The sequence below is a fragment of the Neopsephotus bourkii genome, unplaced genomic scaffold (assembly GCF_033783945.1).
Source record: "Neopsephotus bourkii isolate Nb327-2 ecotype Australia unplaced genomic scaffold, CSIRO-AGI_Nbou_v1 NB_1768, whole genome shotgun sequence".
NCBI lineage: Eukaryota > Metazoa > Chordata > Aves > Psittaciformes > Psittacidae > Neopsephotus > Neopsephotus bourkii.
In genome coordinates, this window is record NW_026902242.1 from 1,363,510 (window position 1) to 1,387,782 (window position 24,273).

At 42.8% G+C, this 24,273-nt stretch overlaps 1 protein-coding gene across 8 annotated transcripts in view; it reads left to right on the top strand.

Annotated features, from left to right (window-relative positions):
* AGAP1 (ArfGAP with GTPase domain, ankyrin repeat and PH domain 1) overlaps positions 1-24,273 on the top strand; it is a 319,948-nt gene that overhangs the window by 219,874 nt on the left and 75,801 nt on the right. For all 8 annotated transcript variants that reach the window (XM_061379186.1, XM_061379187.1, XM_061379188.1 and 5 more), the window contains one exon: positions 15,194-15,355. In XM_061379186.1, the coding sequence (XP_061235170.1) occupies positions 15,194-15,355 (162 nt within the window). The remainder of the gene's footprint in view (positions 1-15,193; positions 15,356-24,273) is intronic.

Genomic DNA, 24,273 nt, shown 5'->3' on the forward strand with positions numbered 1-24,273 from the left:
GGGGAATAAGAAGGTTGTCTGGTCTCAGGGGAGCCATTTGTAATCTGTTTAGGTGTTGAAGTTTTTGGTTCAGGAATGTGCATCTGCATGATTGCAGTGGAAAACAGCTGAATATTAACTAGTGGTGTTGCTGCTACTAATAGGTTATGGTGCTGTTCCTCCAGCCTTCACAATTGTGCATCCCTAAAGAGCCTGAGAGACAGATCTTTAAACTGAGCATCAGAAGGGTTGATGGAAGAAACCACAGCCACCTGTACTGCACAAATCAGCTTCATCAGCCTTCACTCACAGAAGGCTGAGGATGTTATTTCCACAGTAACTTGTTCATTCTCTTTTTAAATGTCAGGATTTATAGTTTGGCTTCTAAGATTGTGTCCTGAGACTATCAGAGGGAAGATTTTCTTCCTTAAACTTACAATATTAAGCTCTTCTGAAACAGCACTGCAAACAGTAGTTTGCAATGGACAAGGATTTCTTTACTCCGGACTTGTAAATTGACATTTGAATTCTAGCATGATATAAAATTCTGCAGTAAATCAAGTATCTGTTTAAATATCATCCACTTAGGCTTTATCACTGTACAATTGCTTGTACGGGCCATTTGATCTCAGCTGTAATTTATATAAGTTGTAATACCTGGTGTCTTTGGAGTTTCTAACAGTTTGCTGTTAGGGTTTATTGGTGTAAAATTGAGTTCTCACTGTGCCATAGGGTATAAGAGGTCATTGGAGTGTTTATATTAATGCAGACCTACAACTTGCCTTACTTCTCTGGTCGTGAGCACTTGGAATGATTAAATGATGGAGTCTTCTGCTATACATAGAAAAAGAAAATGGTTCAACCTGCTTCTAACAGTCCTAACACTTTCATTTCAAAAGGCAACCAGAAAGCATCATTGAAAGTTGTTGGAATTCAGTAGGCAAGTTCTTGACTAGGATAAATCATATTCTTCCCTGTGAGGGTGCCCAGAGAAGCTGTGGCTGCCCCATCCCTGGCAGTGTTCAAGGCCAGGTTGGAAACAGGGGCTTGGAGCAACTCTAGTGGAAGGTGTCCCTGCCTGTGGCAGGGGTTGGAACTGGATGAGCTTTGAGGTCCCTTCCAACACAAACCATTCTATGATTCTGTGATACCATTCCAAATAGGTTTATTTATTGTGTTAAAGTACGTCAGTGGTTTCAGTTGGAAGAGCTTTTTTCTTCTTTCTAAAGAAGGAAATTGTTACTGAGAAGCAAATCTAAAGGGGGAGCGCTGTTCAGTTCTATTTTCTATAGAGTTATTCTGGGTTTTCCTGCAGTTCCTAATATTTACTATTGTAAAATTTGCCACGTACGAGACAGAATATGTGCAAGTAATTTACATTGTCTTTAAGAAGGAAAAGGAAACATTCACGTGCTTTGCGTACCCTCTTGTGATCAACAGACAAATTGCTTCTGGCGCATACTTCCAGAGGGGACCTTTGCCAGTTCAGCAGGATGAACTCTGCTAGCAATGTCTTCTTATTGCCTTCTGCTTTCTAAACAGCCTGACATACCTCAAGGAAACTTGGGTTATCAAGTACAACTTTTGAACCTTTTCTGGATAATTACCCCCTTTCAGCATGAAGTTGCAGACTCAAAACTTCCAGTATTAAAATCTAGCTCACATGCTTGACAAGCTCTTCCCTCAAGCAGCCCAGTCAACCAGAAAGACTTACATACAGCAATGTCTTAGGTAGTTGGGCTTCCACCGGCATGCGTCTGCCTTTACTCAGTCCAGAAATGGAATAGGAAACTGGTATTTTATTATCATCAGGATCACTGTAGCACCTTCCTTGTGGCCAGTAATGCACAGCAAGAATCATCCTGCAGAACTTCAGAATTCAGACTGATGTTCACTTATGCAGGGGAAGATGCAGTTTTGCAGCCTGTGGTTCCCAAGAGTAATGTGAGGCATGCAGGGCAAAGCTCCTGCTGTGCTGGGGGTGACAAATAAGTTCCTTATAATAATAAATCAGGCTCAGACTTCATCCTTGGTTTCAAAGCAGATGACGTCATCTTGAGAGAGAGTACAGGAACATCCCTACTGTATTTGCACAATTACCGAAGCAATCTGCCAGCACCACCTCATTTAGACTGTAAGTTCAGCAGTTTTCACTCATGCAGCTTCCATTGTCTCTCTGCATTCCCAGCCTCCTTCTAGATCCTCACCGTAAGGCGTTCGAGGCAGAGATCTTGACACTCTTCAGGAATAAGACATTTGCAGCTGTATGTTCTGCTATATTAGTGTCATAGTTGGGTCATTCATCATTTTTCCATTGCAGCGAGATGGCCAGGAGGATACAAAAGGCTGTCTTATATTTAAATGAGACCTTAGTGGTGCTGTTTCATACTGGTTTCTAGAACGTTGTAAAGCAGGAGGAAGCCATATCATTTCAGTGCTCAGCTAGAAAGAGGTCAGCAAGGAAATCTGATCATTCTGATTGCTTCTAAGATATAGGTGTATGTCCCATTTGTCTTTTTACTGAGCTTTCTTCTCCAGAATAGTGTCAGCAGAAGGATAAGTTCTCTGAAGAGGGTTTCAGAGTGTTAAATGATGCTCTCCGCCTGTGGTGTTTTAGGAATGTGTTAGCATCCAGGAGCAGTAGGACTCAGTGCTTACCCATTCTGGTTTGTAGGCTGTAAGAATCTCAATTAAATGGGAAACTGAGATTGCTTTAAGATTGTGGACATTCCGACCCAAGTTCACAAAATACAGGCACTGTCTCGTGTACTCTAGGTATGTGTGTTTCACCAGAATGATGGATGAAGAGCATCCAAGTCGTATGGATGAAGAGCACTAGGAGGTGTTCCTCAAACTCTGCCCAGTGTGCTACACTGAAAGCAAAACTGGTCAAGAAGCAAACCCACTGCAGTATGCTGCCTGTCTGCAGTATGGGTTCAAAGTGTACAAGGCCAGGCTGGATGGGGCTTGAAGCAACCTGCTCTAGTGGAAGGTGTCCCTGCTGTGGCAGGGTTGGACCTGGATGAGCTTTAAGGTCCATTCCAGCCTGAACCATTCCATGTCTCTGTGATGAGTTAAAGGAATTAAACATATGAAAGCAGTTCTTCAGTTTCTGTGTCCATGCTGGAGGGGTGAGATGGCACCAGTAAACCTTTGAGGTTTAAACTGAGCTGTGTCGTGATGTTAGTTTAAGGAGAGGGGGTATTTCCACACAAGTTTGCTGCGTTTCTAGCTAAGTACTTCTGTGTTTACCTGGTGCCGCTGTTTAAATGGTGAGCTATATTATATGGATTTTTACAGTTCTGCACTTTTCCAGAAACCCATCTGCTTTTCTTGTTTAAGATCCTCTTCTTTTTGCACTCCCCCTCATTAAAATATAAAGAATTGTTTCATTCACCAATTAAAACCTGTGCTTGGCTCCAAAATGGCAAGAAATGTGAGGCTTCATCTTCAGATAATTTGACATTGGCAACCTCCTGCTCATCTTAATCTTGTTCACAGCCTCAAGTGCCAAATGTCTGTCAGTAATTTTTTATGTGACTAAATTAACTTTTTGAGTGGAACTATAAAGCTTTGGTTTTACCAACATTTGCTTATGGATGCTTAGATGCATATTTTGCATTCAGTTTCACTTAGATTTCAAACTGAAATCAGGATATGCCTGGAATGTTTCTTACAATAGGGGAGATGAACATGGTGGGGGGGAGTTTCTGGTTACTGATGTTGATTAGACATCACATTGATGAAGGACATGGGGCTGCTGCAGCAAATCCAGAGGAGGCCATGAGGAGAATCAGGGGCTGGAGCACCTCCTGTGTGGGAGACAGGCTGAGAATATTGGGGCTGTTCAGCCTGGAGAAGAGACCTCAGAGCAGCTTCCAGTGTCTGAAGGGGGCCTATAGGGATGCTGGGGAGGGACTCTTCTTCAGGGACTGTAGGGACAGGACAAGGGGAATGGCTTTAACCTGCCACAGGGGAGATTGAGATGAGCTCTGAGGCAGAAGCTCTTCCCTGTGAGGGTGCTGAGGTGCTGGCACAGGGTGCCCAGAGAAGCTGTGACTGCCCCATCCCTGGCAGTGTTTAAGGCCAGGCTGGACACAGGGGCTTGGAGCAACCTGCTCTAGTGGAAGGTGTCCCTGCCTGTGGCAGGGGTTGGAACTGGATGAGCTTTAAGGTCCCTGCAACCTAAATCATTCTGTGGTTCTATGATTAATCTTACTTGATTGTCTAGCAGCATTCAACGAATCAGTGCTTTTTCTTCCTGCAGTTGGATTTGATTCTTAAACCTTCTCTGTTTGTCCCCACTCAGGAGAAAAGGAAAAAAAATAACCCAAGCCAAAGCACTGTATTTTTATTATTGAAGCATAAAATTTAACCTGACTAAAGAATAGCAAGAACAGCAAATGTTCTCTTTATCAGCTCTTCAAACTTGTGTCTTACTCCTCATTCCTGACCATCCAGGCACAGGGTTAGTGTGTTGCAGTGTCCCACTAAAAACAGGCAAAAATCGGGACTTCCCAGGGAAGGAAAGTGGACACCCCAGTCACTGATAGGTTCCTCACAGCCAGCTCCCCCCAGTCTCTATGCTGAGCATGACATGCTGTGGTATGGAATATCCCTTTGGCTAGTGCGGGTCTGCTGTCCTGGCTGTGCTCCCTCTCAGCTTCTTGTGCCTCTCCCCACTGGCAGAGCATGGGAGACTGAGAAATCCTTGTTTTAGAGCAACATCGGTGTGTTATCAACATTATTCTCACACCAAATCCAAAGCACCGTACTGTATGAGCTACTAAGACTCTGTCCCAGTCCAAACCAGGACAGATACATTTATTTATTTATTCATTTATTTATCTCCACAACTGTCTTCCTGTGGAACTTCAGCAGCAAGCCAGTTCTCTGTAGCTCAGATGTCTGACATTTGACAGCTACTGTACCTAGAAGTCTGTAAAACATACCCTGTTCTCTCCTGTTTCTATATTAGTATATGTCAGAGTGGAAGGGTTAATACTGAAGATGATCGCACCCCTGTACAAAGTGAGTTCTTCACCAGGGAGGCTGTCCTCCAGTCTCATCTGTATAAAAAGATAGTTTAATCTTTCAAAGGTTCTTTTCACATGTTTGTATTTTAAGACTGCTTTAATCTAAAATGTTTGCAGCCTGGAATGAGCTTTGCTCTGATGTTTCTTGGCAGGTCACTTGCCAGGTAGGTTGAGATAGAGGATCAGTTGTTTTTCCCCAGTATCTCAGAAATAAATATGACCTGTGGTGTTGGACTTTAGACTCTTAAAAGAGCAGCCGAAACATCAACACACTGACCACATTCAGCAGCAGCAGCAGCAGCAGCAGAAGGGCAGGCCTTTTGGAACTAGCTAAACTGAAGGCTGCATTTGATGTGGGGATGCCTGTGTACATTCAGGAGTGATGTAGTTTGATCAATTATAATTACAAGGAAATAAGTACACAAGCCAAATTCACCCAGTATGAACTTAGAAAAGTAAATTATGTTTGCAGAGAGCAGTAGAACTTGAGAGACGCATTCTCAAGGAAAGACATAATAAAAGCAAAGTGTGACACTTCGTAAACTGTTCTGATTCAAATAATGCGGCTTAAAAGTGTCGTGAGCCCAGTGCATTGCACATTTAAGCACCTTTTAAGTAAGACTTAGGGAGGAAAAAGAGCAAGCTTACTAGATTGACACTGTTTTAGTTTACTTAACCATTTGATACAAATTTTAATAATCTAAATTTGTATTATAATAGTAATACAAATTCTAAACGTGAGAAAGTTCAGGTATGTTTTAAGCACAAAGTTGAGCATGTAAAAGGTTAATGTATAGCTGCCATCAGAGTCATTTGAGATTTCAGAATTCCTCTTTTTGTATCCATACTCTGGAAGTACACATATATGCTTGTGATAATTAGATTTCTTGTTTATGGCATGTCCAGAAGCACCCTGCTTTGTTTTGGCCAGGATCTGGACAAAGTGAGTGCAAGAAATGAACACAATGTTTTCATTTCTTCTCCAGCTTAATGAATTTTCTGTTCCAATCAACATGAGAGCTGTTGCCTCATCAAGCATGTCTGTTTGCAGGCTTGGTTTCTTTCCAGCCCAGATCACAGAGCTGTGGGTATAGGGACGTTGTGTATATGTTACCTATGGAATCCAACACTTCAAAGCTGCTTCACAGTATACACAGTTCAAGGAGTGAAAGAAGCCTCTGTGTTAGATCCGATGTGCAACTCCTTCACAACCTGCTGATTGTTGGGGGACAGCTGAAGCGCAGAGACCTGGCCTTCCCCGCAGGTGGAAGAGCATTTCCTTTCAAGTGTCTGGGCCCTTCATTTGTTACAGTTGATCTCATCCCTTAATGCAGCATCGTGTGTGCCACCTGCAGCCCAGGTCGATGAGGAGTATCCAGTTTACACGTCACTCCGGGTGAGTGGCTTTTCTGCTGCATGGGTTTTGTGAGAGCAAAAGAAGGGCCCTGGCTCTGGTTATCTGAACGTTCAGAAGACCTGGTAAGGGCTGGAAAGAGTGGTTGATAAAATGTTTGTCAATGACAGTTGTGTCATTGACACCTATAAAAGGTGGCAAAGACGTTGCTTTATGTTAAATGCTTTACTTTTCCTCTGTAGGTTTCTACACTAGGAAAATGTTTGATTTTTGTCTTTGATTAAGAGTATCCTTGGTGTTGCTTCCGTTATTTCTTTTCCTTTCTGATGCTGGTGCTCATGGCATACTTTACCAGGAAAGCCTTAGCCTTTTCCTACCCAGCGTGATGCCGTTAACAACCTATTTATTGTATAGCAGTTATTCAACTTTAATTGGAAAATGTTAATGGTGAAAGTCTCTTGATTTTTTTCCAATTCACTGATATTTGGGCTTGTCACTGAAGTCTTGCGGACTGACAGTGGAGAGCTACCTAACCTCTCCTCAATTACCAGTGAGTGGGTTTGATGCTTGAAGCTGCTCACAGGTTATACAGACTGAAGGTTAAAGTACAACAGTAGAGACAGAGACGTCTTTCTGGCTCTGAGCTTTTCTTTGAAGAAGTCGGTTCTTCCTTTCTGTCTTTATTTTGCCTATCCTGCAATACAAGGTAAATATTTCAGTAGGAAATGATGCAGTAGGGCATGGGTTCATTATTTTCCGAGTACCTCGAGACCTCAAGGCTCTGTTTCAATGCAAACTGTTGTTAATTGAGGGTTTTTTCCAATTAGAAGACAATGCTGAACATTAGATCAGGCAGAGCTCTGACCCTCTCTGTGTAATTAAGGTGAATTTATTATGCATATCATTTTGACAAGGATATAAGATAGTATTTGTCACACAGTGTTGTATGCACTTGGTCATGGTGTAGCTTGTGTATCCAGAACGTGTTCTTTTAGTGGTGCTTCCAAGTGTTTGCTTTTTTGCAGATCATCATTTCTTGGGGTGGTCTTAGTGGGTTTGCTAGGTCCGGCATGCCACAGTTGGTAACTTCCTTGAGGTGTCTGACTATTAAGTGGGAGATAAACTGACCTAGAATTGAACCAGGAGACACTGCCCTGAAAACATTCCACAGCCATACAGTTTGTCTTTAAAATGACCATCTATCTCCTTTCTCCCTCACAGGGTAGCTAAGAGCTACTTACCTGGAATGAATCCCCGTAACCAGCTGCCTTTTGTAATATTCCTCACCTTCCCATTTTGTGTACACTTGATGGCCAGGAGGAGCAATGCCCATAGCATCATACACACAGTTTGTAGCAATTCAGGGTGACACCATGTAAGAATCACATCTTTTCAACGGATCTGATGCTGCCCAGTGAAAACATTATGCCAGAAGAATTAGAGACATCCCTTATACATCTAGACTGTGGGTTTATTCAGTGGGAGCCATGGAGTTAGTTTGCCTTGGGATGTGGTTGCAATCCTACAACATCTAAGACTTACATCTCTTTCTAGTTTGTTGTCCTTATGTATTCAAACAACTTGTCATGTTTGATCTTTCCACAGGGCATATTCAGCGCAAAGTACAAAGGAGGCAAATATGCATCTGCATAATGGGGGATAAAACAGATTAGCAAACTGTGTTCACTCAGGGAGTAGTTCATAATATCTCTACCCCTGAGAACTAAAGCTGCTGTAAGCAAGATGTGTGGAAGAGAGATTAGCATCTCATTCTTGTTTCATGTTCTGAGGCTTGCAGGTGCTCTAATATTCAGTAGTCTTTACTTTGCTTGCCACTGAATTGGCAACACAGGAGGGTTGCTCAAGAATAGGTGTATCCTCTCCTTTTGTAAGATGGTAAATTCCTTCTGTGGTACAAGAAGCTAACTTCATAAGGCAGCTTTGAAAGGGCGTTAACAAAATACAGTTGCTTTTCTTCGTGCTAGCAATACTTTGATTTCTAAGGAGCAGGATGGTGTCTTACTAGCACTGTATTAGGGTGCTCCTTAGGAGGGAAAATGTACTGAGCAATATACTTGGGGGGGGGTGTGTGTTAAACACTATATTGCATTTTTGCTTTCATGCTTCCTTTATGATAGTCAGACATTGCATATCAGTAGAAAATGAGCTAGAAGTAACTTTGCCTTCCCTTTAGATCACATAGATTGTAACAAGGGCTTAACTATCTCTGACATTACTGAAGCCAGTCCTTCTGATACCTGTGCCTTGCTGTCGTGAGCCTGACTCTATCTCTCAAGACTGTGGATGATGTCCCTCGCTTCTCACAAAGTAGCTTATTAGGCTGCCAAGGGGAAACGATCCTGCCATGCCTCCAGGTCTGCTTTGCTTGAGGCATGCGAACACATAGCAAAAGCCAGACCCTCCAAAAGCAGGGAGAGAGAGAAGTAAAGAGACCCTTTCTTTTTCCTCCCCCCCAAGAAGGGGTCTTAGTTTTCCTTATTTAATTGAAATTGCTACGAGAGGGAAGGAGGCAGTAGCTTAGGCATTCAGTGGGGTTTTCTGTACATGACAGGATAGCTTTGTGATTTACAGGCTTTAGGCACAAGGCTGGAAAAATGGTAGACGCCGTGGAAAGAGAATACTCCTGAGGCCTTTTCATCTCCATCCCCCAGTTCTGCTCAGAGGTTCCTTTTAATTTCCTTCAGTGCAGCAGGTTAATTTAAGCCCTAGATAGCTTGAGTGTCCAAGCTGAATTCAGCTAAACGATGACCGGATGCACCTAATTCCTACCAAAGGTATGAGCTCTCTGTACTTCAGACATTTCTGCCTTCTTTATTTTGCCTGTAGGCTGTAATCTCGTGTCACCCCTTCTCCCCCACTTCTGAGTGTTTATTCCCATCCACAGACTTCTGCCAGGCTGCAGTTTTGACAGGATTTTAATGTCAGTCCTGTACCGTCCGTGCCTGGCTCCAGCTTTCTGCAGTCATTGTGCAATTGCAGCATCCCTTTAACTTCAGTTTGAGGCAGAGGAGGAATATAAAGAACTTGATAGAACATTTATGGTAATAGCTGTAAAGGGAAGCTGTAGAGCATTGGATTTCACAGCCAGAAAAATCTCAGCTTGGGGAAATGGGTCTGAAATACAACTACAGATGGTTTTAGTCTATTGCTTCCCGTGTTTAAATAAAAGGATTGCTTTTTTTCACCTCTATTTAAAACACACGTGTAGAAGATGAAAGTGTCCAGCTATTTTTTTATTATTCAGTCCACCAGCTACCGACATCTTTGGTTATTTCATTTCACCACTAATGGCATAGTGAAAGTTCTGAAACACCCTCTTTGGATCCAGCCTTCCTTGGGTCGCGGCAAAGATTCCTGCTGCAGTCAGAGCTGTTGCTGTTGTTTTCGTCATCAGTGCTTTCTTTTCCCTCTTGAACCTGGTGCTATTAATTGTGTTGCTGCTTCCGCTCTTTAATTGATCCCATTCACAGGTCCCGCTTTTGTAACATCTGCCTTCTTGTCACTTGGGCAAATCAAAAACCCAAATTAATCAATCTCCAGCCACTTGAGAATAAGGCCATGTTGGGGAGCTGGGCTTGACAAAAAAGTCTAATTTCACTTTGAAAGCCTGTTGGAAAAATGTAACAAGAAGATGCAAGAAAAATGTAAACCAGATCAAGCTCGACTTTGGTCTCTGGAGAATAGCGTCACCTGTTGAGTTTGTTTCAAGCTCTTGTAAATAGGTGATTTGACAAAAATACGGAATAAATCAAAAGACATGAAAATAGAAGAGGTCAGAATATCCTTGTTTCCACTGCACGTGGTTACACAGGAGAGAGGGTTGTGTGTGAGAGAGAGAATAGGAACTGTGGGCCAAAGATGAAGCTCCACTCTTACAGATTTTTGTACCTCTGCCTTTGTGCTGTGCTATTCCTGTACCTTGTATGTTGCCCCTTTTCCTCATGCTTTTTACACCCTCAGCTCCTTTACCATGGCCTGAGGCACTCATACCTGCTTATTGTCCCTCATTTTCTTCTCCTCCTTGGTTCCTGTGCTGGTATCTTCTGCAGCTCTATAATGCAGGCACTGCAAGTAGTGAAGAAGAAACGGCTTCAATTCAAATCTCAGACATTCTCGGTGCAGATGCTGAGAAATTTGGGGTGCAAGTTACTCATATTGTGCTACGGGCACCAAGGAAGCACAGGCTGGCTTTGAATTACACAGGAGAGGAGAGAAGGTTGTGTGTGTTGTGGCTGCTCCATCCCTGGCAGGGTTCAAGGCCAGGTTGGACAGGGCTTGGAGAAACCTGCCCTAGTGGAAGGGGTTGGAGCTGGATGAGCTTTAAGGTCCTTTCCAATGCAAACCAGTCTAGGATCATATGCACTCTGTGAATTTCTTACCCTTTTGTAATCCAGGAGGACAACGTCCTTACAAGGCACAGATGGAGTTGTCTTTTGAGATCCTTTTGTGGAGCACATGCACCTTCCAAATAATACAGCCGAAACTGTAAGAAGATGAGAAGTGAGACTTGTGTAGAATGTTACCTCTTACAAACATGTAATACTGACCTGGGATCAAACTAGGAGATACTGACCTGGGATCAAACTAGGAGATACTGCCCTGAAACTGATCCCAGATGTGTTTCAAATGACAAATGAAGAGCAGTACAACAGCACAGCCCTTGAGACTCTGCTGAGAAGGTTTGGTTAGTTTCTTTGTTCATTTAATGTTCCATCTCATAGTTCTGGGTTGTAGTTGTAGACAAGATACTTCTTCAACTCTTATTTCTCTGACCACAATCTTTGTCTTATCCCATGTGTCATGCACCCATAGAGAAAAATCACTGTGCTAACAACAGACTGTTTGGCTTATTTAATATCCCATCTCTTGATAACAAGGGGTTTGTTTACCAGGTATCACACGTTCCTCCTGGGTATGGAGTGAGGTACTACACATATTTAAATGACCTCAAATAACTTGCGTAGTTGTCAGCTTACCCTCAATGTGTACTCTGAATTGTCTATTTTACTACTTTTTCTGGAACAGACTTTCTCATACTGCTTTGTGTAGAAGTTCTGCTATCTCTTGGTATAAACCTCATGTTATTCCATGATGCTGCAAAGCTGGAAGCACACCGTTAATGAGAAACCTGTTCTCCTTTTGGTATAGAAAGTGGCCGAATACATGCGTGAAACTTATGACATTCTCCTTAAGGTGGTGTGAGCATGCAGAGGTAAACCGCAAGGATCCAGCTCATGGCGGCTCTCATTTACAGCTGGGAGGAGTTAATAATGGCACTGGTGTTACAGGAGGGCAGGGAGGTAGGTTGGCTGTTTGCTGGGAGAGGGCATGGGCATCTCTAGCTCGCTTGTATGGGCTGCAGGCAGCAGCAGGCATAGACTGGAGCATGGTGATGCTCTGTTTTGGAGGAGAGGACATTTTTCAGCAGCACATTGCTTAAAAACCTGGCTTAGCAGTTGCAGAACTGAGGATGTGCTGGTCAGGATAACCCCAGCTACATGGCAAGGGAGAGTTTTGTCCTTAATGTTGTATAATATAGATATACACCCTGCAAATGATGACCATCATCAAGGAAAGCTGCCTGTACAGTCCATCAAAAACTGCAAAGCTAATGATGGGCTGGGCAGATAATCATGGGAGAGTTAATTGTAAGGTTCGATATGGCATCTTGTCAGCAGAGATAAGTTGTCACGTTTTCCACTTGAGCTGAAACTAAATGATTGTAAAATAAGTTATGAGTGTCCTTGGGCCTGTCTGCCAGAATGATGGCTAAGAATACATTCCTGGCCCATCAGTCTCAAGCAGCCTGCTTGATATTTATGCGAACTGAATGTTATTTTATTCCCCCTCTAGTCATGCTTGTCAGCTTCCCGAGTGAAAAGTGAAACTGCTTCTTTGACTCATACTTCAAGTATTGAAGCTCGGAGAGGCTGCAGATTGTTATTATTATTACTAGTATTATATATTTTTTTGGGTGTGTGTTGAACATTGATGCCCGATTGGGAAGAACTAATGGCTGACATTGAACGTGCAGGATGGCTGCAAAACAGCCCATCCCAACCCAGTGAAACGCATCTTATGAGTACCAGTGCCTCTGTCAAAGCTGGTTTAGGTGTGGAGTAATGAGGTGCTTGCTTTTTTAATTTGGCGTGCCTTTTCCCTTACCCTATATATTTAATTATTTATTTATTTAATAGCTCCAGCAGTGGTCGTCTGTTCTCAGGTGTGGTAATTGGTACAAAATAAAATGCATTATTTGTATTCAGTCAGGAGGATGAGATTGTATTCAGCGGGCTGAAGCCTGAACTCATTTACAGTTTTCCGAAGCCGGGCTTTCAGGAGCCCTCTTTTCAATTTGAAGAATACCTTGTCAGGCAAGAGAAGTAGTGGGAAATGGGAAAGCACAGCGTGTAAGCCCGGTGCCTTTTGATTGCTCATATTTTAAACCAGGAGAATGTTAAATAACTTCCATCTTCAAAGGGTGGTCTGCGAAACTGGGAATACGGGGCATTAATACACCAACAATATCGGCTCGGCACCCGTTTATGAGCAACTCGCATCTCTCTTGTGGTTGAGGGGGAGGGAAAGCTTCGGGCTCTTGGCTTCAGAGCCGTTTGACACAAGGACGGCAGGTTATTACCTGGAAAGGGCTGTGGATCACGAGGATTTACCACAGGAGGTTAATTCTTCAGCTTCCCTGTGCGAGTAGTCAAACCGCACGGTCCTCATTCTTCAGAGCCCACGAGCGGGTTTTGTTAGTGCAATTTATAGCCTATAAATTAAAGTAAGCTGCAGTGATTGCATGGATCTAACTTCACCTTCTTAAACAAGGATCCTACCGAAAAACATACCCTGTGGTTTTGCATCAGAGCACCACTTCTTCCGTTTTATGGGTCTGAGCATCACGGTTGACACTGCAGTCTCACATGGTGATGAAGGCAGCCCTTGTACCTTCTCAAGTCAGTATTTAGGCCTAGCAGTAATCAGCTTGCATCCATGGTCATGCCTTTGTATTGCAGGCATCCTCTTCTGCACGTTCTGTTCAGTGTCAAGGAGCCAAAGGTATCCATATCCCCATTACAAAGAGCATGCAGAGCACTGGCATGGATTTTCATCAGGAATTGCCTTCCTCTTCACCTGGAGAGATAGCAAACCCTTGCAGGATAGTTACTTTGAGCATTTAGGAGACTTGAAGTCTCCTACACGGATCTGTAGTAAATCCATTCCCATAGTTCCCGGTTTTGGTTAAATACTTGATGAGTGATTACAAAACAGTGGGCATAGGGAAAAGAGCAAAAATCCTGAATAAAAAGCTTATGTTTGATTTGGGCTCTATTGCCAGGCATTTAGCTAGATAATTTATCCCCCACTAATAACTTGCAGCACAACTGTGCTTAATGGGTAATTAGTAAGTAAATTTATTAGGGGAAAAAAGCGTGTTTCTTTATCACATAGGCAGTTGTATGTGGATTTAGTTACTCAAAGAACCAGAAGCTACTCTTTAAATAATCTTTGGCTTTATATTTTTCTATATTAATTCATCTTAAGTGCTGTTCTGGCTCTGGAAAAAAGCTTTTCTTTCCATGATAGCGAACATTATACTTAAAGTGTAGGGTGTTATGTTAGATTTCACGATTAAAACCAAAATGAAACCAACAAAATAGAACTTAATTTAGCACTAATCATAGCCCAGACAGTGGTTGCAGTTAAACCAAAACCATGTTACCAACCTTGGGGTAAAATACTGGATTAGGGTTACTAGAGTGTTTACTACATGAAAGGACCCAGATGGAAAGTGACATTTCAAGTATGTCTTCATTGCCTAAACTTGTGTTAAATGTGGCTGTTAGATGAAGAAGCGAGAACTACTTCAAAGAGAAGGCATTCATGTATTACCTGGACCAGGGAAGATACTGTGGCCTCTACTTATGGGAGGAGGAGGTCGTCAGCTTTTCATTTTGATTTGGTTGTGTGAGGTATTAGGTGGGAGAGGGAAGAAAATGACTCTGCCATTAGTTATTAAAATGGTTGCATGTTGTGCTACCATAGCTAATACAGTGGGAAACTAAACACACTGAAGACAGTAGTATTTTTTTCTACCCAGCATACATTAATTACCTTCTTTTAGCACCTTTATTGCCATCACCACCTTTTCTCTGTGTGTCTGTCTCTAATATGAATGAAAGCTGATAGTGTCCAGGGGATGTTTGGGTATCTGCTCCACTATGTATTAAACTAGACTAGTGTTGCATGAGTTAATTTGAGGATCAGTAAGATACAGGGTGCCCAGAGAAGCTGTGGCTGCCCCATCCCTGGCAGTGTTCAAGGCCAGGTTGGACACAGGGGCTTGGAGCAGCCTGCTCTAGAGGAAGGTGTCCCTGCCTGTGGCAGGGGTTGGAGCTGGATGAGTTTTAAGGTCCCTTCAACCCAAACCAGTCTGGGATTCTATAATTCTATGTTCTTTGAAAGAAAGAGCAATTGGAATTAATAAAGCGATTTTCCATTGGTTTTTTTTGCGTTCCAGCTGGTCTGCTTCTAAAACTGATGCAGAGTACTGTTGATACAATTGGACTTGAATCAGAACTTCAGCCGAGTTGCTTTGTTGTACCTGTTTGAAAAACTAATGGGTATTGTTAGGAGACTCCCCGGTAGCCTTTGGAAGCCAATGAGCTCAAGAAATTAGCTGCTTAATAGACTGCAAGGGGTTCTATCTTGGATTTTGGCAGCCATTAAGTCAAATGATGTAGTATTTTTGTTGTTCCTTCTTCCCCCCCCTTCCCCTACCCTTCACCCCAAACTGCAGATACTGGGTTAGGAGATTCTGTGTGTTCAAGCCCAAGTATATCGAGTACAACAAGCCCCAAACTTGATCCACCTCCTTCACCTCATGCGAACAGAAAGAAACACCGCCGGAAGAAAAGCACAAGCAATTTCAAAGCTGATGGTATCTCGGGCACAGCTGAAGGTAAGCTTCCTCTATGCTGGAAGTCTGAGCATTGAACACATCATTCCAAAGAGCATGGTTAAGTACAACTCAACTACACTATTGGTTTGGAATATGGAAGGTAAATAGAATTGTTTTGAAGTAGATAAATTAAAGACTGATCTTTTAATGGTGAAGCTGAATAATCTGAGGCATCAAGATGGCGAGTTTGACTGTGTGAAACATGTTTGGAAGTGATTTTTTTGATATATGAATTAGTGTCCCCAAGTTACTATGGAGCATCATTAGCTATAAAGGTAAGGAATGGCATACCTGTGAGGTGAAAAAGTCAGGTTCACTCAGTAGCCCATCGCATCGCATTAGAACTTGTGTGTTTTTTCAGTATTATTAAATCTAGTGTTATCACTTCACCTTAGACACATCCTGAGCTCCAGAATCGCCAACACTTCTGATGCCAGTTATTGTTTGAATATTCAGCTGCTCATGGACAGATTGTGTTATTCAAGGATAAAAAGGAAAAGGGGAGAGTTTAAATGTTTGGGTTCTTTTTTAAGAACCAGAAAGCAAAAGCCAAAAAGAACTTTTTTTTCCATTAGTTTAGCTTACTATTTCCAACATGAACACTGCTGTCGCTGTTCAATGCCCCTCTGAAGGGGTAACAATGTGTACAGTAGCCAGATATGATATAAAACATGCTTATATCTTTAGAAAAGAAGAAAAGAAACATGCTAGGATTCAACCAAAAGAGCTCCAGAAAAAAAAGAGATGAACAAGGGTAGTTGGAGGGCTTAGAAACTGGGGAGTCAACATATGAGGAGAGATGAAAAACAGAGACAATGGAACAACATTGTTGGAAAGGGGGAGTGTTGAGTAAGAAAAAGATGTGGTTGTAAGCATCGGAGAGTGAAAAACAGCTAATTCAGTATCAAAGAGCATTGGAACAAGTTCTGAAGAAAGGATGACAATTGCAGACAGCTGAAGAGACATTAAAAATAGATGTAATAATAGTATACAACTGAGAAGGGGCATGTTAACTACTACTTAGTCATCCTTATTCGCCATTTATTTAATTTCTCAATTGCACTGCTGTCCCATCCGGAATTTATTTCCCCACCTATCTATACAAATCCTTTTCTAAAAGGCATCAGCTTTTTTTTCAGACAAGCTCCTGTTGCGTTCTCTATACCATCATTTAACTGTCTTTGCTGTCAGTTTCCCCCTAGTTTATGGCCTAAAGCCAAATTTTATTGTAGCCTTTTATTTTTAATTTGTAGACTTTATTTTATTTGACAATCCCTTTTTATACCTTGTATTTTCATACCTCAATGGCAAGTTGAAGAGGGGCTTTTTCAGAGCGCTCACCATTGGTCCAAGACTATTTTGTTGAAGTCAATATGAATCAAGACCAGCTGGATATCAAGAGCCTTTGAAAATCTCTTTCTCAGTAGTTAATACATGTGTGTTTTCTTTCTCCTGGGGAGATTATTTTCACAAGCCACTGGCGCTGGAACCTGTGTGGTCCTGGTCTGCAGGCGCAGATTCCTGACCCGCAGCGAGCAATGGGGGATATGCAGTTTTTGTGCATCTTGCCCCTGAAGCCCCTGCTCTGATTGGAGTGGGAAGTACATGCTCCTTCAACTTTCTCTGTTTCCTCTTGCTCTTCTCGTGTTCCAGCGTTGTAACATGTTAGTCTGAAATCGCTCTGCAATGACTCTGCAGAATTGTCCCCTCTCATAGAAATGAGATAAATATGCTTCCAGAGGGCAAGAAATGGCTGGCAAGGAGCAACTAAGTAAAACACAGGGGGCTTTAGAAGTAGCAATGAATGCCAGCACTTGCTTTTACAGTCTTTATATCTCTACATTAGCCCATCAGCTTTCTTTGACCTGCCTCTTCTTACATGTCTTAGATAGGCACTCTTTCATAGGTGAAAGATGGTAGATTGAGATGAGCTCTTAGGCAGAAGCTCTTCCCTGTGAGGGTGCTGAGGCGCTGGCACAGGGTGCCCAGAGAAGCTGTGGCTGCCCCATCCCTGGCAGTGTTCAAGGCCAGGTTGGGCACAGGGGCTTGGAGCACCCTGCTCTAGTGGAAGGTGGCCCTGTCTGTGGCAGGGGGTTGGGACTGGATGAGCTTTAAGATCCATTCCAACACAAACCAATCTGAGATTCTATGATTTCCCTTCCTCTACACTGGCTGTAAATGTAGATTTAAACCCTCAGAGGATTACTGCAGTTCTGAAGACCACAAATCTGCATTAGACAGTAAAAGGAAGATGTTCTGAGACATTCATGCTTTGCCTCAGCAACTGTGAACAAGTGTTTGCAATACAGTGAGTGACCTGTTGAAAATGGGCTACCGAAGATTGTAGTGATAATCATGGGAGAACCGTATCTTCCTTCCTTCTGGAAATCCTGAGGCACACTGTGAAAAGACAGAGGAGGATCCTCCTGCAGTAGCTATTCTCAGGCAGTTACAATGGATCAGAGTTAAATGATTTGGGTAATTCTAGATTGTATGTTGCCTTCCTTTGGGTCTAGGCACGTTTCAAGTGTCAGCTTTCAAATAGGATTTCTGGGTTCCTTCATTTTTGTCCGTAGCAAAGCTGAGGTGTTCAATGAGACTTAAATCTGGTCTTCAGCAAACTCAGGCATTTTTACTTCACTTTGCTGCCTCTTTTTTTGCTTGAACATGCCTGCTTTGATCACTGACCTCTGCCCGGGTATTCAGATATCACGATGATGGGCACTAGTGAACCCAGGGTGATTCACTAATTCCAAGGACTGATGCTCAACTCTTTTATGCCCTTCCGTAAAGGTCATGCTGATTCTTCTTTCTCCACACTATCTGCACATGCACAGCCCTCTCTTTCTGGGATTAATTCTTTCATCTTCTTCAGTTTCTCCTTCTACAGGTTTTAGAGACAATGGTTCCAGTAACAAAAATCCTGAAGCAACTGTGCTGCAGTTGGATGAAAATTAACATTGAGTCCCTGCTTTGGAAAATGAGATTCTGGGGAAAATATTCCCAGTTCTCTCTGAAACCCAGATAGTTGTTCTTTAGTTCCCTGCACAGAGCTTGCCACTGAAAAAATGTCTCCGTGTTTTTGAGGGTAACAGCAGGAATGCTTCCATTAGCAAAGGTGCCAGCAACCAGCAGTGTTTTTCCCACCATGCTGTCTAAACTTGCTCAGAGCAGGATTGTACAGCGCTGTGATTCAAAGAGGAATAGCTGCTCGGAGCCTGGTCTGGTTTGGTACCCTTGTGCTGCTGCAGTTAGTGGAATAGCTAGTGCTGTGTTCAGTGATAATAGGAAGGTTTTTCAGCTTGAAAACACGTAGAAAAATTAAAAAGCTGTCTTGGAAATCCTCTTCACAGAAAGACCTTTCCCACTGTTGATTCTTCTCGCTCTTATTAGGCAGCTTTAAAACTTCATGGCTGTGAACCTGCCTGCCCTCAATCCATCGCTGAGATTTTAGGAGCTATAGAAAGCTGTCTTTCAGCATCAAATCTGGATCATCCGTGTTCTGCAATTATTCCATTGACTAAGAGCTCTGGCCAGTGGGGCCAACATTGCTGCCTCCTGTGGGGCCAGTCCAGCTGCTCCAAGTGAGGAGAATCCACTCCTGTGGTCAAGGAGATGCAAGGCAGCTGCCAGCACAGTGCTTTGAATTTACTTTCTCTCAGCATAGGCAAAACAATCCTCTGCGTTCCTATCCATGCAGATGGAGCTGAAAAAGAGGAGCTGATGATAGAATAATAAACCCGATCAGCAACTTGGTAAACTCTCCAAGCCCTGCATTTTCTCTGTAACTCCATGTTCCACATTCTTCATTGGTTTCTAAAGAACTTTTGAAGGACCTTTTATGTTTATCTTCAGAACTGCTTTCTGAACACAAAGATATTTGTTCTCTGCCCCTTGTAAAGTGATTGCTTTTCCCTTTGCTTTTCTGATCTAGCCCCCCAACTCTAGATGTACACTTTCTGGCTTGTAGCTAAGGGTGAACTGAGGAACTGTATAGGTTATTTCCCTGGGGAGAACCAGTAAAGATATTTCAAAAGCTTGTGTTTTAATGACACTCAATGTCACAAATCTTGGCGAGCATGGAAGTTGAGCTGTAGTTACATTCTAAATGAAAATACGGTCATTTGTTTTCTGTGGATGGAAAACCATGGTTTACTCAGACTTCTCATGGTACTTCTAGCAACGAGCAAAGATGCTTTAATCTGGTTTCTAAGCTGCGTAGGCTGCCTCATCCCTGGCAGTGTTCAAGGCCAAGTTGGACACAGGGGCTTTGGAGCAACCTGCTCTAGTGGAAGGTGTCCCTGCCATTGGAACTGGATGAGCGTTAAGGTCCTTTCCAACCCAGACCGTTCTCTCATCGTATATGATTCTATGATGGATGGAATCTGTAATGCCTGAAAGTTTGTTTTTTGTGTAAACCGGAAGCAATACAGCTGTTAACTGAAATGCAGTACCTGATGCATGAAAAAGAATGTATTTCACCTACAGTTTCTCACCCAAAGCTTTCCTCAGCATCCCGTGATCTACCTGCTGGCACACCTTTCTAGGCCTGTTCAATGAAACAGATGCAAACAATGAGCTAGTGTCTGTGGGAGAGTATTTGTTTGACAGATGGACTTGACTTTGCTAATGCTAATACTTGTTTATAACACATTGAATTAAGCACCATGATGATGGGCTATATTTTTACTTGGTGCTTTTTTTTGTTTTGCCTTGGCTTTTTATGGTCTGGAAGAAACATTTCTGACATTGTCAGAGGACAGGATGTTAGAAACCTTTCCAGCACAAAAAGTCACAGCATTGTCACTCCCTTTTCTCTGCAAGGAAGATGTGAAATCTAATATCTTGACCTGCAGCTGCAACAAGGGCAAAACTGCTCACCTATTAAAGAGTTTGTAACCTTTGGAATCAAATCTATTGGATGTCAAGGTCCCTTTATGGATTATATTCCTTGAAGGGATGCACAGAACTAAGCTGCCACCAACTTTTACAAGTAAAGGCTCTTTTCAGTCCGTTACAGGGTATCTGTGTGTAGCCTGCACTGGGATTCTGCTACTGCTGCAATGCACATTGATGGCTGAGCTCACTAGTGTGGGACAGGAGGTTCCCTAGGTGTGGTAAAGCAATAACACAAACTTATTGATCAGGAGGGGAAAACAGGCATTCCTTAAGGATTTACAGGCCCATTTTTTTACAGTTATACCCTCCTTAAATGGTAAGAGAGATCTTAAGCTTTGCCCCCTCTAAAAGAATATAGAAAATTAAAAACTTAAATGTAGTCCCCTGTTAGACGGAAGAGTGTGTTTCCCTTCTGTCTTGTAGTATTACACAGAATTGTACAATCCCAGACTGGTTTGTGTTGGAAAGGACCTCAAAGCTCATACAGTTCCAACCCCTGCCACAGGCAGGGACACCTTCCACCAGAGCAGGTTGCTCCGAGCCCCTGTGTCCAACCTGGCCTTGAACACTGCCAGGGATGGGGCAGCCACAGCTTCTCTGGGCACCCTGTGCCAGCGCCTCAGCACCCTCACAGGGAAGAGCTTCTGCCTAAGAGCTCATCTCAGTCTCCCCTCTGGCAGGTTAAAGCCATTCCCTTTGTCCTGTCCCTACAGGCCCTTGTCCAAAGCCCCTCTCCAGGTTTCCTGCAGCCCCTTTAGGCACTGGAGCTGCTCTAAGGTCTCCCCTTAAGGAGCCTTCTCTTCTCCAGGCTGAACTAGCCCAGCTCTCTCAGTTGGGCTTCTTCTCTCTCAATTTCTCTTCATCTTGCGGGGGTCAGTTTGGTGAGAATATGTTTTGCTTCAATTTCTGGTCTCTTCAGTGTCTCAGGTTTTAGGAGGTAAATGTTCCAAACATCTAAAAATATTCATCAATATTTCAAGTGATATTGATGTCAAAATGGTGTTTTGACTGCAATGTTGAACGAAGAAAAGAAGTATTTGTTTGGGACTGGTAGGGTTTGCAGTATAAGCAGGTAACTAGGAAGGTTGCGGGGGGGGGTGTTAAATAATTCATTGAGGGTTACTGCTGAATTCTCTTCGTATACAATGTGTTGATTGTAATGTCATTTGTGTCATCCTCCTGTGCATGAAACACTGCAGAAACTTCATCAAATTGCATTTTGCACACAGAAAAGCCATGTTCTGCTTTGCTTATCGTCACTAAGCCTGCAGTGTAGCAAACTTGCTTTTGGGAATGTTTTAGGAGTGTGGTTTGATCAGCATCTACATCCTTATTTTGTGGGTGAACTCCGAGGAGTTGTAGGCCTTGCCTGATCCAGCCGTTCTCTGTTCTAGCTGCTCTGTAGGTAAAAATACTTAATTCCCCTCCCCCCCCCGCCCACCCAAAAAACACCAACCCAGGGCTTAGTTGCCATTAAAAATGAAAGAAAACTGAGCAAAATACTCAGCTGTATTTTCCTTCTGTCAGCGTGAAAAGGAATCAACAATATGTGACCATATGCGTTGCCTGTAATGCCAAATGCTTGTTTTGATTTGAGCGTACTGTGAGTGTCTCCGAGGTTATCACCTATTCAGTGTCAAAACACTCTTTGGTTGTAATTTATCAGTAAGTTCATTTGCTGCCTTGTAGGAGACACAGAACTGGCCGGTGGCTGTGCACCTGAGAAACAGGAGGGCAGAAATTAATAAAATCTAGACTGAATCTTCAGAGACTTGCTTTCAACCAAGGCATAAAGGTCACTTGTTGGGAATCCTGCAGCCTCCGTTGTCACAGCCTATCTGACATGAAAGGTTTGCTGCTGAAAGGCATTTATGTTGATGCTGAGGAGCAAAAGACAAGGGAGGTGAAGCTCATCTATTGTTTTAACCTACTTCATTGCAGGCTAAACAAGTTGAAAGAGTCCTTCTTCTCTTTAAAACCACTGTTAGCTCAGGGTCAGAAGAGGCTGCTGGTTCCACCTACCTGGTTGAAAGGAAAAGTGTTGCAGTGGTGGTCAGCAGGAAAGGGGATTCTGGAAAGGATAAGTCCCAGGGTGAAGTGGTGGTTGTACACACTGGCACATCTGGATAGCTAGAGAAAGATAGAACTTTTTTCCCCTACATCTCTTATTACATAAAGTGCGGTATGACTGCAGAAGGGTACCCTGTGTATCCTTGGTACAAGTGCTGCTCTGTGATTTAGCCTGTTTTTTTTTTTAAAGGAACAAGTTTTAAGCAGCTTCATAACTGAATGAAAACCAGTGACACCTTAGCATTTTACTGGCTTCAGGTAATTAGTGCCCTTTAAAACTGTGCTGTCAGCCTGAGCCGTAGACCTTGATTATGGAAAAGGTTCCTGATGTCCACAAGAGGATGTCTACAAGATAGCAAGAAGTGCTTGTAAAATATTAACCCTGCTGGAGAAGTTAGTTCCATTTTGTTATGTAAGGAAGCATGCCTATCTTACAAGTTCCTTGCCAGTTTATCCAGAGCATAAGACCATGTAATTTCATTATGAATCTATATACCTGAATTAAAGTATCTCAAAAGACTTCAACCTCTCCCAGGAAGTCCTCCAGCCATGGACTGTTCTGGAAGCTGTAGCAGGGTACACGTTGCTTTATCTGTTGCTGTTCTGCTTTTAGTAGGCATCTCCCACTAGCTGTTGCGTAAAGCATAGCTAAGTGGACCTCATGCCCCAGCCTGTGGTGGTGTTCACATGCTCTGCTTCTCTGTGGCTTGTTAAATGGGTTTTTGCCTTAGGAGGCACAGGGCAGCTTTGAGGGGAAGGTTGATGGGATGTCAGCGGATTACAGACGTGCTTTTTATTCATAATATGGAACGTGTGATTAATGCCAATGGCTTGATTGTGGAGGTTTGCCATGTACAGCTCACACCTGGAATTTAAGGGGGAATGTACCAGTGAGTCTGATCTACCCTAGGGTTATGAAACTTGCTCTTGGCATTATGCTAAAAAAGAACTCATAATCAAGAGGTACACACACAATAGAATGTAGAAGTAACTTTATTTCATTGCAGAACCATACGTTTTAGTCAATTGTGGGTAAGCCCTGAAGAATATCAGCTGTTATCCAGTGTGTACTTAGGGCTAAGAACTGATGTGAGCATGGTGGCGGGTAATCCTGCTTGTGTAATCAGCCTCCTTGTGCCAGGTCTGAAGACCCTCAATGGGCAGTGAAACCATATCTGCCTTTAAATCCAGGTCAAACAAATGATGATGGCTCCCAGATGCACAGCTTTTACAGTCTTCTCATCTCTGTGTTCCAAATAAAGGGATTCCAGGCAATAGCATCCAGCAAGAGGTGTGTAGAAAGTCTCATTTGATAAAGTTTGTGAATGTAGGTGGACCTAATACTGTCTGCTTACAAGGAAGTGAGAGTGGAAATGATATTTCCAGCTGATTCCAGTTCAAGAGTCTGCATACAGAGGATTTGCCCAGCATCATGAGTCTGATACTCTCTTTTGTGCATTGTAGAAGGCATTACAGGCTTGGGGAATTTGCTAGTTCTACTACACACAGACTCTATTTTGCCAGTTGTGGACAGATGTTTCCTCTGCTCCGTTTTAATGCTGGCAGGATTTTTTTGCAGCACTCTTCGGCTTTAGCATTCAATAACAACCTATAGATCAAGAACTCCTTTTGCCCTTTTCATTTTGGTTCTATGTCAAAACATTTGTGACACCTTTGAAAAAGCAGGTCCAAAGCAAAACTGAGGAAGGTGACACAGTGGGTATGAAGGAATTTACTAAGTAAGTTGTTGAGTGTGTGTTTTTCTCCTAGGAAGTTTCCTTAAAGGAAAGTGGACAAAGTGCAGAAGGCTGAGCAAGTTAAAATGGTTTCCTTGAAGAGATGGTGATTCCCATTTCAATTTCCCTTTGTGATTCCAAAGTTAATAATGAATCCTGAGATTGATATTTTTCAGCATAGTTTTTCCCTCATTTCTATGTGTTCATGGGCGT